Source organism: Leptosomus discolor, chromosome 4, assembly GCF_034619465.1.
Source record: "Leptosomus discolor isolate bLepDis1 chromosome 4, bLepDis1.hap2, whole genome shotgun sequence".
NCBI classification, from domain to species: domain Eukaryota; kingdom Metazoa; phylum Chordata; class Aves; order Leptosomiformes; family Leptosomidae; genus Leptosomus; species Leptosomus discolor.
Window position 1 is genome coordinate 72,845,943 of NC_141394.1, and position 17,515 is coordinate 72,863,457.

Sequence of the window (17,515 nt, forward strand, 5' to 3'; positions counted from 1 at the left end):
GTGCCTTCACCCTCTTGCCAAGGAGTGAAGTTGTGGCATGCATTGTTCTGGATTTTCCAATACACACAGGCACACGTTTTAGTCAATGCTCAAATGAGCAAGGACAAGATCAAAGATATGTGCCCACCATCACTGATTGCAAACAAGTTTCAGCTAACTGCTTTGCATACAGAGGGCTGATTTCAACCAGGAATTGCTTCATCCTGGCCATAGTATTGACTCTGGAAATTTAAAAGCATGGAAGAGGTTGAATTTACGCAGGTATTGTTGGTATTTGAGTTCATGTCGTTGGTATACTGGCAAATAGTTACTGAAAAGGATGCTTGTGTACATCCATAAGTGAGGGAGAATAGTAATTAAAGCATAGTTTCCCCTCATCGCAATGTTTCACCCTTCCAGGAGAGATTCAAATCATTAAGAAAGACCCTAGTTATCTCTCACAGGAGTGGGGAGAGGCATTAGTTACATTTTTGTGCCCTGATCAAAGATTATGATACTCCAAGAGGATTAGCTTTAATTAGATGAACTTCTAGCTAGCCTTTCATTTCTTTATCAGCCTGCTCTGGAATTGAAGCTTAAAGCTGTATAATAACTAAGTTGTATACTATTGTGAGAGTGAGGAGATCTTTGCAGTCAGAGAATGCAAATGAGGTACAGGTTGGTGCGTCCAGCTGAAGCAGACACGAGGTTTTTAAGAATACACTTCCAAAACTTGGACTTCAGGGCCTTCTCCAGTGAGGTAGGTGAGCGGTCTTTACAGTACTCGTCCTAACACTTGCTGCAGGCTATGGGCGCTTGGAAATGCTCTCGTGGCTTTGCAGCTATCTGTACCTGCAGGGGTGGGATTCAGCATCATCACTGGAAACTGGTAGGAGATGGTCACGGGGATGAATACAGTGCTGGCATGGACTTGGAAGAGTTACGTTTCATCCCATTCCCATCAGTCACTATTTTCTACTGTTAGTACTCAGACCTCTGTATGCCCCCTTGCTCTAGCACAGGGCATCCAAAGCACAAGCGAAGCGGAAGGTAAACGAGAAGGGAATAATTTAAGAACCATTGAGTCACTGATTCAGGTTATTGTACACAGACACTGAACCACTGGGCCCCCCAGTTATTTCCACTCTTGCTCTCAGGTAGATAGAGCATTCACACACTTTAGCAGTGCCTGCTCCAAGCACAGAGCAGTTCTGATGCACTTATCCACTCAGAAACTGCAGAGCTAGAAAACCCACCAAGACTATGCAGAAGCGAAGCCAGAGGAGGATTACACTGTACCTGGAAAACATTCGACTACTGACTTACCTCAGGTTTGAAATCCCTTTATGTTGCTAGAATAGAGCAAAAGGAATTAATTAAAGGCTAAAAACCTAACCCACTATTATTAAATTCCAGAGGATGAGCTATTTTTAAGGTGTATAAATATTTGGCAGAAATTCTTAACAATCCTCTTTTAAAGGAATTTCTTTACGTAAGCTAGGTTTAAGAAGACATCTTTCAAAATCTAATAAAATGTGGCCTAGTTTCAAGTTGTCTTATACTTCCATTGAAGCTGTGATGTCCAAACGGCAGCAGGTCCCAGAATAACTGAAAAAAAACTTTTTCACATCTTTTCTCTACACTGAAATTAGATATCGATGAAACATTACCAGTTCCAGTGGTATAAATTATTTACTTACTATATACACAATTAACATTTTAAATGAGTTATAAGCAGTACTGTGCAGTAAAGGATTTTTCAATACTTTGGGGAGACAAGGCATGAGAAACAAATCCAATGTGCATTTTCATATTAGAAAGTCATTATATAGACTTTTAAAGACAAAAAAACACAAATAAAACACGGATACAATCAAATTCTGTACAACCACATTGTAGACTGTACAACAGAATGATCACTTGGGATGAAAAAATATAAACAATTTTCTTTCCTTATCTCCCACCCAAACAACTCAGAACACATGTTGGTTCATGTGTTACATACTGTATTTGCTAACATTTTGAGTAATACAGGCAAGATTTGCAGACACCTGATCATCCAGCATTTCTCAGCAGATAAAGGTTTTTTGAAAAAAATCAAAAGTGACCCAGCTAGAAGTGACAGCTGGTCTACAGCAAAGAAATATTTCAGTAAGATCAATGAAAGATTTTCCTGTGCTTTAAATGGCATTGGATTAGGGTTCTCCTGGTTGTTCAGTACCCTGAGATGCTAGGCTTGGGGTGCTGTTCCAAGAGCACAGGCAGAAAGGAGTACTTGGATGCACCGCTTGTTTTTGCTGCAGGGTAAACACCCACACTATCCGCAGAGCAACACTGTTGTCACACGGGTTTGCTACAATCCCACAAAGCTTGGCAATCTGCCTCTTGATGCAGAAAACACAGTTTTTCTAAACCAAACACAATGAGTTGCCTTTGAGAGTTAGGAAGAGTGCCTTAGACCTGCAACGGTTTTGGCTTCTCACACCTCTCGATAAAGACCTGTCGCTGGGCCATGGCCTTTGTCTAACTGAGCCTTTGGAAACTTTTCAAAACCTTTGAGAAATTGTGAAAAGGTGCCTCTGGCTGTTTGCATCACAGACACTGTGGCACGCTACCGCACACTCGCCTGGTCTCCCAGATACCGAGTATCTTAAGAGAGACCAGTCTAAATGACAACATTTAGTACCAAAACTGTTGGAGAGGTTTGGGATGAGACGTAGCACCACTACTGATAAACAACTCATGGCAAGGATTTCAGTTTTGTGGCGAAAATCAGGCCACTTCCAAATAATGAAAATAAGCTCATGAATCTTGATTATCTCTGAGCCATGTCTTTTGTTTTCTGTCACAAACAGTAAATTCCAGCATCAGAAGAGAAGGAGGAATAAAGCAATGCACGCTACAGTAAAGGCAGGAAAAGATGCCAAAACTTTCAGGCAGAGAAGCAGTGCATGAAGGACCCAGCATCCTTGAAAGCCATTAAATAGCCCCCAGAAGACCTTCAGGGTCATGAGAAAGGACATGGTACAGCCAGGTATTGGCTCCTTCCCACAGAGCAGTAAATCTCTTGCAAAGTTTCTTTGCAAAGCCTGTTCATATGCTTTTGAAAAACATTGGTTATTTGTCATGCAGTCCCCCAGAGCTAAATTGTGCAGTGGTTTATTTTGCCTGTGTGTTATATCACAGATTTGTTGGCAAGGGACACTGCTACAGCAATCCTAAGGGGGAAGTCGCTTTGCAAGTTTGCCTATATGTATATTTTCCATTCTTCGCAGAGCCTTTAAAACAACAACAAAAAAAAAAAAACCAAAAAAACCAAACAAACCCACAACAAAACTGTGACTGTTGTAAAGCCTATGAGGCTGAAACCACTACCATTTGAAAATCAGAGACCGTGACAACAAGTGAAATGTAAGACAACTGGTACATTAAATAAGATTCAGAATGCTGCAGGATTTTCTAAGTGTTGGGGCTGGTTTATTTATATCACTGGTTGTTACAATTTCAGGTTTGAGTACTGATATAGGTCAGTGGATCTCCTTCTGCCATGTAAGAGGACGCGGAAACCAAATTCCCCTTTTATTTATCATTGTGGGATTAAGGAGACAGAAGAGTAACTCTCTGTACAAGTGGAGTTTCAACAGGGGAAAACTGGGAAAAGTAAAAGAGAAATAAACCACAAAAAATCTGATTATCTTTAGGAACTAGCTGGCAAGATAAAGGATGAAGCTATCAAGCACTGCTTCAATTGGGCTGCTTTTTTAATTGCAAGTAGATTTCAATAGTAATAGAAAACACAGTATAATGAGGCAACTTAAAATCATATTATAATTTGAAGTCATACAGTAGTTAAAACTGGAAAACATCCTTAGTAAAATCTTGGAAAACATCAGCCAGAGACAGGCTGTCCACGTTCATTTTTCTTAACTCCATGATCTTGGGCAATAGATTCCAGCAGGTTTAGCTTTTATATTCTGCCAGATATTGAAGAGGAGAGCTAATATTATTAATTATTTCTAAGTCTAAGGAACGAATTTCCATGAGTCCCAGCTAAGAACTCATTCTTTCAAACAATATACCAATAACTGGCATAACAGTGCAGTATGGGGAGGAACAGTTTTTCCCATGTCCCTTTTTTTACAGGATTTCCAGGCATTGTGCCAAGAGTTTTCCTTATGTTAAAGAAAACTCCGTTCTTTCACATCTTTCATTTTCCTGCACAGAGCTTGTCTCTCCCATGCTGTCAAATTCCCTTTGAATCCTTGATACAGTCAAATCCAGATTGCTGTCCTCAGAATTTAAAAACAGTGGTTTTGTTTGCCTTTTTTTCTGAGCACAATAGCTTGTAGAAAGAAAACAGGAGAAGGTGAAGAACCAGCTCTTTGATTTGAACCTGGGTTCTACTAGGTTCATCTGATGGCCTCTAATTCTTCTATTAGAAAAGAGTGTGACAGTCAATCCCTATCCACCCTTTCCATGGCACTCAAGTTTTTTTAGACTTCATTATATCTCCCCTCAGCTGTCTCTTTTTCCAGTTGAAGAATCCTGTATTGCTCACTAAAAGTCATTGAAGTGCACTTGCACAACGTAAGATAAGCAGCCTTATTCCATCTAAAATACTGTTTAGAGATTAATAAAGACTGTAGTGATTGGATTTGAATTTCAAGCTTTTACGTGTATGATGTTAGGATTTTATTTTCCAAGACACACAAAAAGTGCAAAGCATATCACAGGCCAAAAAGTCCTCTCTTGAGTTTGACTAGTGTAATGTTGGTCTTGATTAGAACAAAGCTATTAATTTTCCAGAAGATAGAAAAAATTTCTGTGGCCATTTATCTGTGCAAGGAAATATCTTCTCATGGGCAATTATTAGCAAAATAATTCCCCCCCCCCAAAAAAAAAGAAATACACATGGGAAAATGTTTAAAAATACATAGATACTTCAATATTTTCGCATCATTGGGCTATGACTGTTTTGTTTACGTTGTGCCCCACACAGGTGAGATATAGATATATATAGATATAGATATATATATATCTCACAATACAAAACAGCATATCCTATGGATCAGTATAGAAGCTTGCAAAAGTTTTGGAATCTCACTTTACTGTTATAAAATTATATGTATCTCTTCTTCATCTTACAGATTTGAGTTCAAGAAACAGAGCCACTGCCTCCAGCATCCTCGACTATTCAGAAAATTCACGGTTCTTGGTATGCTTTAGGAGCGAAGAAAGAGAAGGTAACGAATAATTACTGTGATGTTCTAGACTTACTGCCTGTGTGGCTCTGCAGTCTGGCAGCTATGCAACACGACTTTTTAAGTCTCACCATAATTTCAAAGCAGTGAACCACTGACAGATCTCAATATATACACTCAATATTGTTTCACATCGATGAGCAGAAGTCCAATGGTCTCATTTCTTTGTGTACCCTTTTGCAAGCCCTTCTGAAGAAATGGGAAAGGAGGAAAAGGAGCAGGTGGCAAAAGCAACGTGTTTAGTCATCTCAAGTATCTTTTCTTTCTCAAAACTCCACCCAAGCCTAGAAGATTAACTGAAACTAGAATTGACGACCAGAAGAATGAGGGGCACTTAACCACTTATCGAAAGACCAGTAACAAAATCCGCCTTCGCCCAAAGCTGAAAGACACCAAGAGCAATGATGAGGAGGGACGCGGACGACCTCCCACCACTATATAATTACTAGATACATTTCCGGTATGGAAACGTCACCAGTGTTGGCTACCAGAGCAGCTATTATTCCCAGCACAGGAAATTCACAGCTATTTTTTTTGCTTCTTACTGCTTGTATAACAACGGTCTTATTGCATATATCCATCCAGGCAATGCATTAGACAAGACTGAATTCCACTTGGACCTCTTCCCAAATGTTATGAGACAGATAGGAGGATATTAAGAAAATAATCCTAATCTTTTTACACCAGTAGCTGATTTTACTTCCACTTCAAAACTCTACCAACACACAGAGAATGCTGCAGACTAGGAAAAACCATTAGAAGATTAAAGTTAAATAATATTAAATAAAAAGTTTGGATAGAGTAATTTAAAGTGAGTTTGTCTTTATTAAAGACAAGAAGGGTAGGGGTAGAAATCATAATTTTAATTGCACTGTGCAATGGAATCATAAGGGAAAATTATATAGAAACAGTAAAAGAACAAAAACAAATATCTCAATACTTTCATTGAAATACTGGTTTTTTCATTCTACAGGTTCTAACTCATATCAGAAGAGACAGCCTGGCAGGCTCGTTAAAGGCAACTCGGTGCTGAAAACAACTTGTAACTTGCAGAAACATGTCTCTAAGGCATATCTCCGTTGCTGCTGATGCCAAGCAAAAATACCAGAACTCTTAATTAAAAACAGATATTTAAACAAAAGTAGCTTTATACTGATTCTCAGTGCCCTTATTCTTCTCACTTTTGACATTAATCAGAGATGGAAGGTCTGATGTCCTATAAACTCCGGTCCTCATCCTCCCTTGGCAAGATCTCAGTTCAGAGATGTAACCTTCAAAGCTGAGGTTCCCTTCGGAATCGTCACAGGAGCGTGTGCCAGTGTCTTCCAGTTTGACTCCATCCACATCGATTATCCTGTTTACAGGGAGCTCAGCTCTGGGGTTCTCTCTTGCACCAGGAGGACTGAAGTTTCTGCTGGTCTTCACTTTGTGAGAGGTGTGCTCACAAGAGTTTCCTGAAGTCCCTTGTGAATCTTTTTTCTTTCTGGGGTTTGCACCTAACAGAAGAATTAAAAACAAAAAAACACAAAACAGGAGAGTTATGTATCTTCTGCTTTTACCAGTTCTCAATATTGCAGCCTCCTCTGAGGTCCTAATGGTAGGTAGTCAGCTCAGATATTCCTCCACACCGTTAAGGAGACTTACTGATGTACCAAGGAGGTAACTAAACAGTAGATGTCAAATAAAGATAAATGTAAATATTAATATGCATCTGCCTTAATCTAGCATTTTTCAGAGTTTTTAAAAAGACTCCATTAAAAATAACTACTTCGTATAATTCTGTATACCTCTAGAACAAAACCTCTCACATCAGCAAACCCAAAGGGGAAGGAGGAAAATGTAGAGTTTCCACTGCGGCAGAACGGAAGATGTCCTTTGACTTGAGCTGGCCCCCAATATCAGATCCTTGCTGAGATATTATTTTGCTTGGTTAGAGATTAAATCTCTAGCAGACCTAATCTCTAGCAGACCTAGAAAGGATGATTTGAAGTTGCAGTTCACTGCCTTGAACTGCAACCAAGGAATTGTGGGCCACAGTTTACAGGACAAGAAGAAAGGAAATCACTTAATCCACTGAAGGGCTTTAAACATTGAAGAATCACCTGAGTTATGTGTGATTTTTCTATCATGAAGTTTCTTTTTGGCACAGTGCTTCTAAAATCACAGTTGTTAGGATTCAGGCCTGTTCTCTAGAACTACTCATACAAAGTCATCACTATCCCAAGTGAACCCGAGATTAAAACCCCGAGCTCCCAAAAAGGTAGTTTTGCATTAGATGTGACTCTGCAAATGAAGTTGGTTTGCCTGTTTCAACAGGCAACAGGAAGGGAAGAATGAAGAATGAGTTGATTTCGTGATTTGCACCAAGGTCATCAACACAATTTCTATAGTTGAGGTGCCCCAACCACAATGATATAAAAAGGGGCAAAATTTTCAGGGAGAGAGAACTGCTTTTATTAGACCTACTGAAATCCAAGAAAAAAATAGAGAAACTTTCAAGGCACAAAGGCAGACCTGAGTAAGGGCTTCCATTTCATATTTAATTTCTTTTTTCCATGTGTATCAGCTGGTCTTTTAAAAGATACCATCTTACCCAACATGTCTTACCTAAAACATTTTTAAACTTTTTGCCACAGGACACACAAATCTCATGAGACTTATGTGGTTAAACCTCGTAGCTGGCTTTAAAACCTCTCATGTTTGTTCCACAAAGTGATGTACACAGTTCTTTGCAAGAAAAATAAATTTCAATGTATAATCATTGTAATCAAGAACTTTTTGATACAGAGAAGAGGAAAAATTCAAATGAAAAGGACAAAAAAAAGCAATTTCATACTGTTTCAATCAAATCACTCAAGGGTCTTCTCCAGGGTTAAAGCTTTCTATTTTATGAAAATAAGTTTGAATTTTAAGTAGTGCAATATCATTTTAGTGCTTTAGTTACAGTGCAGCCCTACATTAATAATGTGGATATTCCACATAAGTAATGCTTGCCTTTTTTTCCACATCCAGAGAAATTAGATCAAATTCCAAACAAATGAGCTGAGCAATAGCAGGGAAAGTCAGAAAGCTTTCTCAGCCCTGCTAGCCCAGCACGACTCCAGCCTACTAAATTACAGCTAACATTTAATGGGACTATATTATGCTTCATGTTTACATCTTCCTACTGCAGCTGAACACTGGCTTAATTTTAACTGCTGTTTGCATGGCTGTGGTGTAAAATGCTATTCTTCTATTCTAAAATGTTTATCTTAACATGAATGTACTGAATTGTACTCTTGATCTTTTTAATCTACTATTCTGTGCCCTTTGAGGAAGATCTCTGATTCTCCTTTCAAGTTGGTTTAAAAGAGATACTAATTTCTAAAAAGCCGTACTAATGATAAATTACACCAAATAGTTTGCATTGACGGAGGATGAGTGATCCAGTTGTCCTAGTATTGAGAGTGCATCCTTCTGCTAAAGGTAATGCAATGTTGACTTGCACTAAGCCAAAACACTCCACAGTCAAAAGATACAGCCCACAGGGTACAACAGATGAAAGACCTGGAAACTCCTACTGAGGAACGCTACAGAAGGTGTAAGTATTGCTGTAGTTATTTGGTTGCTCAGTCTTTCTACAGCTAAATATAAGAAATGCCATTAAGTCTTGGAATTATGGTGTCACTGATTCACCACATGAAGCAACTGGGCTTGCAAGTTGTCTAACAGGAACAAAGCAAAAATAAGGTCAACGTTAACTCTTGGGCTTCACAAGACAGAAGCCCATCTGAAAAGGAATACATTTTGTATTATGGGCAGTTTTTTCTATTAATGCCCTTTCCAGAAGCAATCCCTCTGAAGCATCTAACAAATTACTACTAGAGGCGGGACAGTAACAGAGGTCTTATCTAAAATATTGGTACAAAAGTATATGGAATTACTGAGGGATGATACTGTGAACATGATTTCTCTTTTCCTGGCAGGGTAGAAAAGATCTTGACTCATCTGCACCAAGCTGGAGGATGATTTCAAGAGTAGCGCTACACTTAAAAAATATTTTAACATGCTTTTTTTCCTCCTTTATAAAAACAAAACATTTATGAAGCAAGGCTATTTAGCATAAATAATAGGAGAGATTCCCAAAACCAACAAACATAAATGTAACCCGCAATTTTTAAAATAGACTCAAGGTTTGCAACTTGCAATTTGCAACTCAGTGGAGCTTTATAATGAGACTTAACTGATGCCTACAGCACTTTGGCACTGGCCGTCTCCTCGTATTCTCTCTGTGAGCAACAAATCCTTAGCTATGCAGAGCACCATCTAAGGTGCAGGGAGCTTTCACAGATAAAATTTCTCTTCACATATTCTTGCACCGAAGTGACTAAAACCTCCACGGATATCTCTGTGGAGTGCATTGCCTTGCATAAAGCAAGTCAAGAATGACACTCCAGTTTCCTGAATCTAATCTGTCAAAGTCCTACCTAACTTAGGAGAGCAAGGAAGCCTGTCCTCAGAGCAGTGGTTGCACAGATTAATTTCCAGACTGGAATAGAATAATCACGCCTATTAGTAACCTTCACGTCCCCTGCTAAGCATTCCATGCAGCTCTAAGGGAATTTTCTTGTGCACCCAATCCCATTAATACGCTCCAGCTGGTTTAAAGATGGGATGATGCATGTTGTCACCTGCCTTTAAACTGGAGATCTGCTGCTTTACAAAGTCACACCTAGATGCTGCTTAGAAGGCTAAGTGCACTGGTCTTCATTTTTCCAAAGGTTAATGATCAGGCACGGTTTTTGGCTGATCTCCTGACTTCATTTACCAGTATTTATCTTTTCCTGATATTTTGATTTTGTGTATTATTCTCAAGCTCTCTGAATTTAACATTATGACTATGGAAAAGTGTCTTCACAAAGGAAAACAAAGAGAATTTTTCTTCTTCTGTATAAAATATTCCTCAAGCTCTGAGATCTAAGCAAGATACTGGAAGACACAGTCCTCTGAGTAGTTTAGGGCCAAGGGAGCATTTGGCCAAATTCCGGGTAAAGATGAGGTCACAAAAAACCTGGAAATTTCAGGAACAGAACTGTCAAATGTAGATGATAGGATCAAATAAACATAACTCTAATGCAAATGCTTCGGATTTAAAGGTCCACCCACAGTATCTTGTAATGCTAATTTTTTCTCTACCATAATTATTAGATCCATTTATTTTCAATGTGACAAATTTTAGTTATGATTCACTTAAAGCATAATTTAGATCTGATCTGAAATTCAGCACCTATAGTTTTACGTGATCAATACTCGATATAGTTCCAATCACACCATATTTATCTATTTTATAAAAGCAAGTAGATGTTTATTAGGTTTCACTGGAAGAGATAACTTTGTATTTGAAAGTCCATACTTAGTGGATTTCATAATGACAGAATGTTAAATTCTATTCCATAATATCCTCAACACCATTTCCATATAGGCAGACACCTCTTCCATGTAGATTCAGCATTTCACTTGGCATGCTACCTTTGTTAAAATCCTACTGTCCTTGTCAAAACCATTTACTGGCTCTCAGTTCTACTGAAAGATGACAAGAATACTCTGATGGCTTCTATACCATTGATCCCAGGCATTCAACTTCTGATGTCAAAGAGGATCAGATAGTCTATTAAAGAGAATGAGCTCCAGTTTGATGATTTTGTGCTGACTTACAGCAGATCAGAATCTGTTTGAAGTATTTCATAATGTTTCTAATACAACTCTTGTGAAAAGAAATCACCAAAGTTTTCAGAAATAATTCCTAGAATTGGTTATTTACTGGCATATATCACAACCAAATGTAATCAGTTATTTTCAGTCTCCAAATTAATAAGACTCTGGTGTGTTCTTTAATGCAGGAGATTGGGCAGAAACTGTTCTCATCTCTGATTCCGTACAACAATCTGTCCTAAGGTGATAACATGCCTCCTGAGAGAGCATTTTCTTACATGAGACTTAAAAAAGGAGCTTTGTGATGGTCACTTCTGCACTGGGTATTCACTTCAATGTCCTGGAAATATTTCAGTACAAGTAACTCTTCCTTAAGATACATGTAATCTGGCAGTTTCACTCTGGGAAAGATGGTTCTCCCTTCCATGTCCTAAACTGTTGGGAAGTGGCACTTCAAAGTTCTAGCCTTCCTAGATGTGGATTCTTTTAAGTAGTGGATAAATGACTTCCACACTAGCTGACATACTGTTAGTACTGTAAGCTTTTTTTTTTTTTAGTTTGTAAAGTGATTTATGCTTCCACAGGAAAAGGCTACTTTGCATTTAAGATTTAGAATTCTGCAGGTTACATTTCCTTTAACAGTTTCCTTCCTTTTATCTCCTAACTGATACAACATGAAGAAGAAAGAGGATTTAATAAAAGATTCCTACCTACAGTTTATGCTAAATCTTTTCAAAGGAAATTTAACTTTATATGCTCTATTTCACTTGCATGATGAAATACCAACTTCAGCATATGCTTGGTGCCTTGAAATCTGACTCAGTAATAATGAAGGCATCAAGCTAGGAATGGATTATTCTAGAAAGCAGCAATACTCTGCATTACCAGTCTATTTACTTTTGTCCTGGGAATTTCTCAAATACATTTGCAGTACTAAGTCTAGAAAGACAGGGCCGATGATAGAAATTTTTTCATTGCACTCATCTCAAAAGCATTCACAAGAAGAACAACGCAAAAATATTATTGAGAAAGAAAAATTCTGAATATTATATAGAAGAGAGAGCTGATACAGCTACTACTGCTCACCAGTGGCACATATAATCAAAAAAAGGAAACACTGCAAACTGTGTTTGCTGAGGGCAGTGACCTTTTATATACGTGGCTACAGCAGCTGCTGAAGGGAACTGCATACAACATCATTTAAAAGCCAGGAACAGTCTGAGAATAAATAAAATGAAGAGTTCTGAATTTTGATCCAGACTGACGCACACGCCCTCAATAACACTAACCAATTTCCTTAAACTTTCTGTTTCTCCACTGCTAAACTTGAAATAATTTTTGAATGCTTTCCAAGCAGTAGACATGACAAAACATCTCTGCAACAGGCTACAAGTATTCAGCCCCGAGTTTGATCTTCCAGCACTTATTGTTAACATTCATTCTGCTTTTCCGTCAGTAGTTGGTAACAGCAGGTTTAATTATTGCGGAGAGTAATATGTTGGGAAATAGTGGATTGAATTACTTGGATCAGTTTTAATTTAATCTGACATTCATTATGTTATTTTTCAATTAAGAAATTCTAAAATGTGGTTTAGCAAGGCTACCAGTTACATTTCAACTAATAATTCAGCTAAGTTCATTGCATCATCCAAATGTGTTTGCATAGATCCGGTTTTAGCCTGTGTGCATTTGGTTCAAAGAGCAACTGTAATTTTTCTAACATTTTATCTAGTCAGTGATAAAATTCGTAATTCCTTCTAAAATGCGTATCTTGCTGTTTTATTGAAATAAGCTTACATTTCAAATAAACATCCCTCAAGGCCTTCCTTGCCTCCCAGTTGTCTACTCTTAACATAAGTCCCCTTCTCCTTTGTTTATTATTGATCTCAGTCATGTACTACATGTAATTCTCTCATCTAATCATACTCTGATTAAAAGAGGATTAACAGATTCTGGCCTTAGTATTACTGGATGCCCACGAGTACTTTATATTGATCCAGAATCCAATTATCTTCTAAAAAATTACTCAGAACCGGTAAGAATATAATTAACGGCAGGACAACAGCCTTTGTTAAAAATACTGATTTACATTATTTTTATACTTTTAAGTCATAATCCCTTCCTTTTCTCAAATTTTTATTTCATTTATGTGGTTATCTTGATTTACACAGGAAACACCACTGGATTGTCTCTAAACTATGCCACATGAATTAAGGGATTAGGTAAAATATTAATTATGTAAAACATTATAGAATTTATTACAAAAATAAATATTTATTTTGCCTTTTTGAAGATAAAACTAAATAAACTATCACAGAGTTTATTGCAGATGGAATTCATGACCCTTATAACTGAAAAGTTTAACAGCCAAAAAGTGAAAGTCACAGAAGTACCACTATTATCTGATCTCTATTCCTCGGTTGTAGCGTGCTGCTTCCTCTCTGTGAATAACAAAAAGGAGCAGTTGGGAATTTTTTTTTTCTTTGGGAACAATAGCCAGCCCCAGGCTCTGAGAGTCCACCCTGCATTTTATTTCTGCATAATTTATCTTTCAAAGCAAAAACATGGTAGTGCTGGTACTAACTATCCCATTTCTGAAAGAATTCTTTCCAATAAGAAAGGAAACAAGTTTATTTTGAGGATACAATTGCCCATCTACTTCAGAAACAAAGCACTGTCTTCAGAAAGTTAAGTAACTGTTCATACAGTCCAAATTCACCCTTTATCTTCCACAGCCGTACTATTAAAGTATAATTCCAGAGACTTCACATGTTTTTATTTTCCTTAGCTGGCTCTCTATCTTAACCAATGACATTACATACCTATTAAAAGGGAGTTTTGAATAAACTCCATTTGACTGAATTGCTGGATCCAGCCTATACACCTACTCAAAAAAACACCTTCTTATTTGGTAGGCAACAATTCCATTGACTGCAATTGCAATTTCATTTTAAGAATATCTCTTACCCTAAATGAAAAAAAAAAGGGGGGGGGTGGGGGGTGGAATTTGGCAGAATCACATCTACAGTCTGCGCACCTTCAGTCTGGATGGCTGCACATTGTCCTATCCAAGGATGAAACAGTGCTCCCTGAAAAAAGCCCAGTTGCTACTAAGGCAAAATCCCCACCTACTTTGTGTTAGGGGCAACAACCACAGTGAACAACTCACAAGCCACAGTGGAATTTCGCTGAATAAATAACCTAGTGCAAGGCCTCTGGTTTGATAGTCACAGCTCTTGAGGGAACTAAAGGTTTGAAAGACTGCCTCTCCCCATGACAGCTATTTTTCACGTGGGTAATGAACGTATCTAACCCCCTGGGAAAAACTGGAAAACATTCAAAGTACCTAGACTATACCATGCAACTAAAAACAAAACAAACAAAAAAAGCAACCAAAACCCGAAAAGATTAAATAAGTATTTTAGCACTTTCAAAAATGAATGCATGACTTAAAGTCAATTACACCACACAATAATTGAGTTATTTTTTCCACAGATGGGTACCACCACCATTATATGTAGCGACATGAAGTAAGCACATTTCAGAACTAGTCTTCAGATTCCTGAAATCCCTGATTTTTAAAGTGGGAAATTTGCCAGAACTAAACAGGCTTATTCAAAAATAAAGACGTTTTCTCTTGATGAGTAACGCAACTGGAACCTGTAATGCTTGTGTTGCAAACTGATCTGATATTTACTTCACAGCTAAATATTACATATTTCACTTACATAAAGTTAAGATCTGCGTTTGAAAAATTGTTCTCAAAAGCTCTGAGCGATGCAAACCTCATTTTGCTGTTTTCCACTATTCATATTTTGCTTTCTAGATCTTCAAATGAAAAAGACCTCAAGAGTTACCCATTACAGGGATGGAGAGTGGCCTGGCTTTGCTACATCAGTCTGCAGTTACCGAATTGCCCCCTGCACAACATGAGGGACTCCTTCATCCCCCCCAAGCCCTTTTCCCAGCGTATACAAACCCAATATATAAAAGCCCAGTGCACAGTGTAAGCATACACGTCATTTCCCTTTATACCAATTTGAAACCAAGATTATCGACCACTTTAAATTACGTGGTCATTATTTTTCTTTTTATCCCAACATTTTAATTCAATAAACCAATCAGAAATGCATTTTCCATTGATAGGAGATTATGAACGGAGAACCATTAAAGCACTTAAAAAAAGAAACCATTATTAATGATTTAGTCCTTTGAAATATCGATTCTTGACTGGAGATAGTTTCCAGCAGTCTTTATAATTACTGTACATCATTGAATAGACTTTCCATGCAAACTCCAAGAAATCATCAAAATAGAAAAGTTTTGTTTCAGCTCACACTTTTTTCATAAAATCACTGTTCTTTGTAGAATAGTTCCCATAAAATAGTAGTGTATTGTGAGAGGAGTGTAGAATAGAGTTAGTGTATGCCATAAGGTTGTACCAAAAAAAGAAGGTGTTTTACATCTTTCTTTTATATTTTTGCTGTTCCTCAGGAAAAAAAAAAAAAAAGAATCTGGTTTGTCACAAAGCTAAGAGAAACTAAGATTTTTGTGTTGCAAAATTATTTTGTTTGACTACTGAAAGGTCTCTCATAGGTGACTTCTGACTATAACAGAAAAATAAAAGACAATCATCAGTGAAAGCAGAGTAGTTTTGAATACATACCGGTTTGAATACATGAAAATTAAAATCTGTAAAATAAAAAAACCCAAAACTAACATACTTAAATTTGTAGGATATTAGTTATTTGTTGTGGAAAAGTTTGACTAATTTTAAAAAGGAACTGCTACGGGACTTTCAGCTGCTTCATTTTCTTTCATGGAGGCCCACGACTATGTGGGAACAGAGTGACTTTTGGAAAAACTACATTTCCAGCCCCCAGAACACAATGAGCCTAGGTAACAGCATGACGAGCCTCTGCATTTTATTTTTTTTTTCCAATTAGGCTTCACAGTACTGTTATTTAGGACCCATCTCTAAGAATGAAAAGGGTAGCGCGGTCTCCAGCACCCATCCAACCCTCCATTTCTTACCCAAGACTATCAAATAAAGAGGTTGTTACATTGGTTACTCCACGTCAAATGAAGTGAGATCACCAGCTCATTTCTTAAAGACAAAGGAAGAATTACTTTAGTTTAAAATGAGAAGGAAAGTAATGAATGTAAAGTTCAGCCCAAGAACCCAAAGACAGAAGAGACTCTCCTTTCAGGAGTTCCTTATATGACTCATTTAAAAGAAATCTCCTGTCTTATCTGCCTTCTGGTGCACATGCCAATGCTATGGATTTCACATGTGACCCATCAGCACGTCAAGACAGCATTTGCCCGTTAGACTTCTAGATTATTAACATATACAATGTTTGTCAACTTTGTCTCACGGTAATTGCTAGTTCATATCTTTTAATCTGTTATTAGAAGATAATTTCAATCAGAATTCTTAATCCGGGACTGAAAGAACAGTTTTTAAATAATGAAGAAAATCAAAGCTTAAAACCAGTTTGCGTAACTAGGTCTAGAATTTATTACTCCTGAGAGAACAAAGATACAAAATACATGTGAAAACTACACAAAGATTTCTACAAAGTAAAAAGTAGAAAGTGGGAAAGGAAAAGCTACAGTTCAGTGGTTACACAGAAATGTATGGCATGCATAAAATATCGTAAATTCATGAAGTTTTTTTTAAGTGCAAATGGTTTTTTTAACAGTTCTCACTGAAAAATATGCAAATTGATACCTATGTTGTACACTTGTCATATTATCAGAAAGACACCAACACAAATCTATGCATACACACATCAACATGTCTGAAGTACATTTTGTGGTTTTGTTATTCGTAGGCACTGGTTACAAGTCTGCTCAATACTCAGTTTCAGAAAGTAAGTGGTAGCGCTTATAGAACATTTCTCAAACACTACTAAAGGAATTTGTTTTTAAAATACCAAGAGGACGAAATAATTTGCATTGCCATTTATAAGCATTCAACAACCAAGGAAGTATTTACAAATCATCAACCATACAGATAAAGAACAGTATCAAATACTCTGTGTAAAAAGATAAATAATTAAAATGCATATTCCCACATCACAAAGAAATGTGATCATACAAATTATGGCACCATATGTTTGTGAAACATCAAAAATAAATGTAGCACATAGATACTTCTTATATTTTACATTAAAATGTACAGTACAATGACTGTAAAATGTCAATGTCACAACACCCATCGTCTTCAAACTCTTGTTTCTGGTAATAGCAATTACTATTAGAGTTCATTGTTAAAAAGAAATTCCGTACTTCTGCCTTGGACTAATATTGCTCTGTGGTATTGCTAGACCATGAAACTTACATCCTTAAAAAAATTACATATTTTCTTTAAAATTATCTGATAAGAGCTATTTCACATTTGAACATTATGGGAGAAAGTGTGATAGATGCAATCTATTTCTCTGCGTAGCAAAGTATGGGTTAAAAAAAAAACCTGTAACTTTTTTTAGTCTCAAATATCTAATTTATTAGAGAAATATTTTTTAAATTAAGGTTTATCCATTTCAAATCTTAATCATAAACAGTACTGCAATTTTCAA

The 17,515-nt window shown here is 37.1% G+C and overlaps 1 protein-coding gene across 1 annotated transcript in view; it reads right to left on the bottom strand.

The window, feature by feature from the left end:
* Positions 1-6,371: 6,371 nt before the first annotated feature.
* The window catches only part of RGS12 (regulator of G protein signaling 12), an 80,974-nt gene continuing 69,830 nt past the window's right edge, over positions 6,372-17,515 (bottom strand). The window contains exon 17 of the mRNA XM_009953961.2: positions 6,372-6,736. Within this exon, the coding sequence (XP_009952263.2) occupies positions 6,372-6,736 (365 nt within the window). The remainder of the gene's footprint in view (positions 6,737-17,515) is intronic.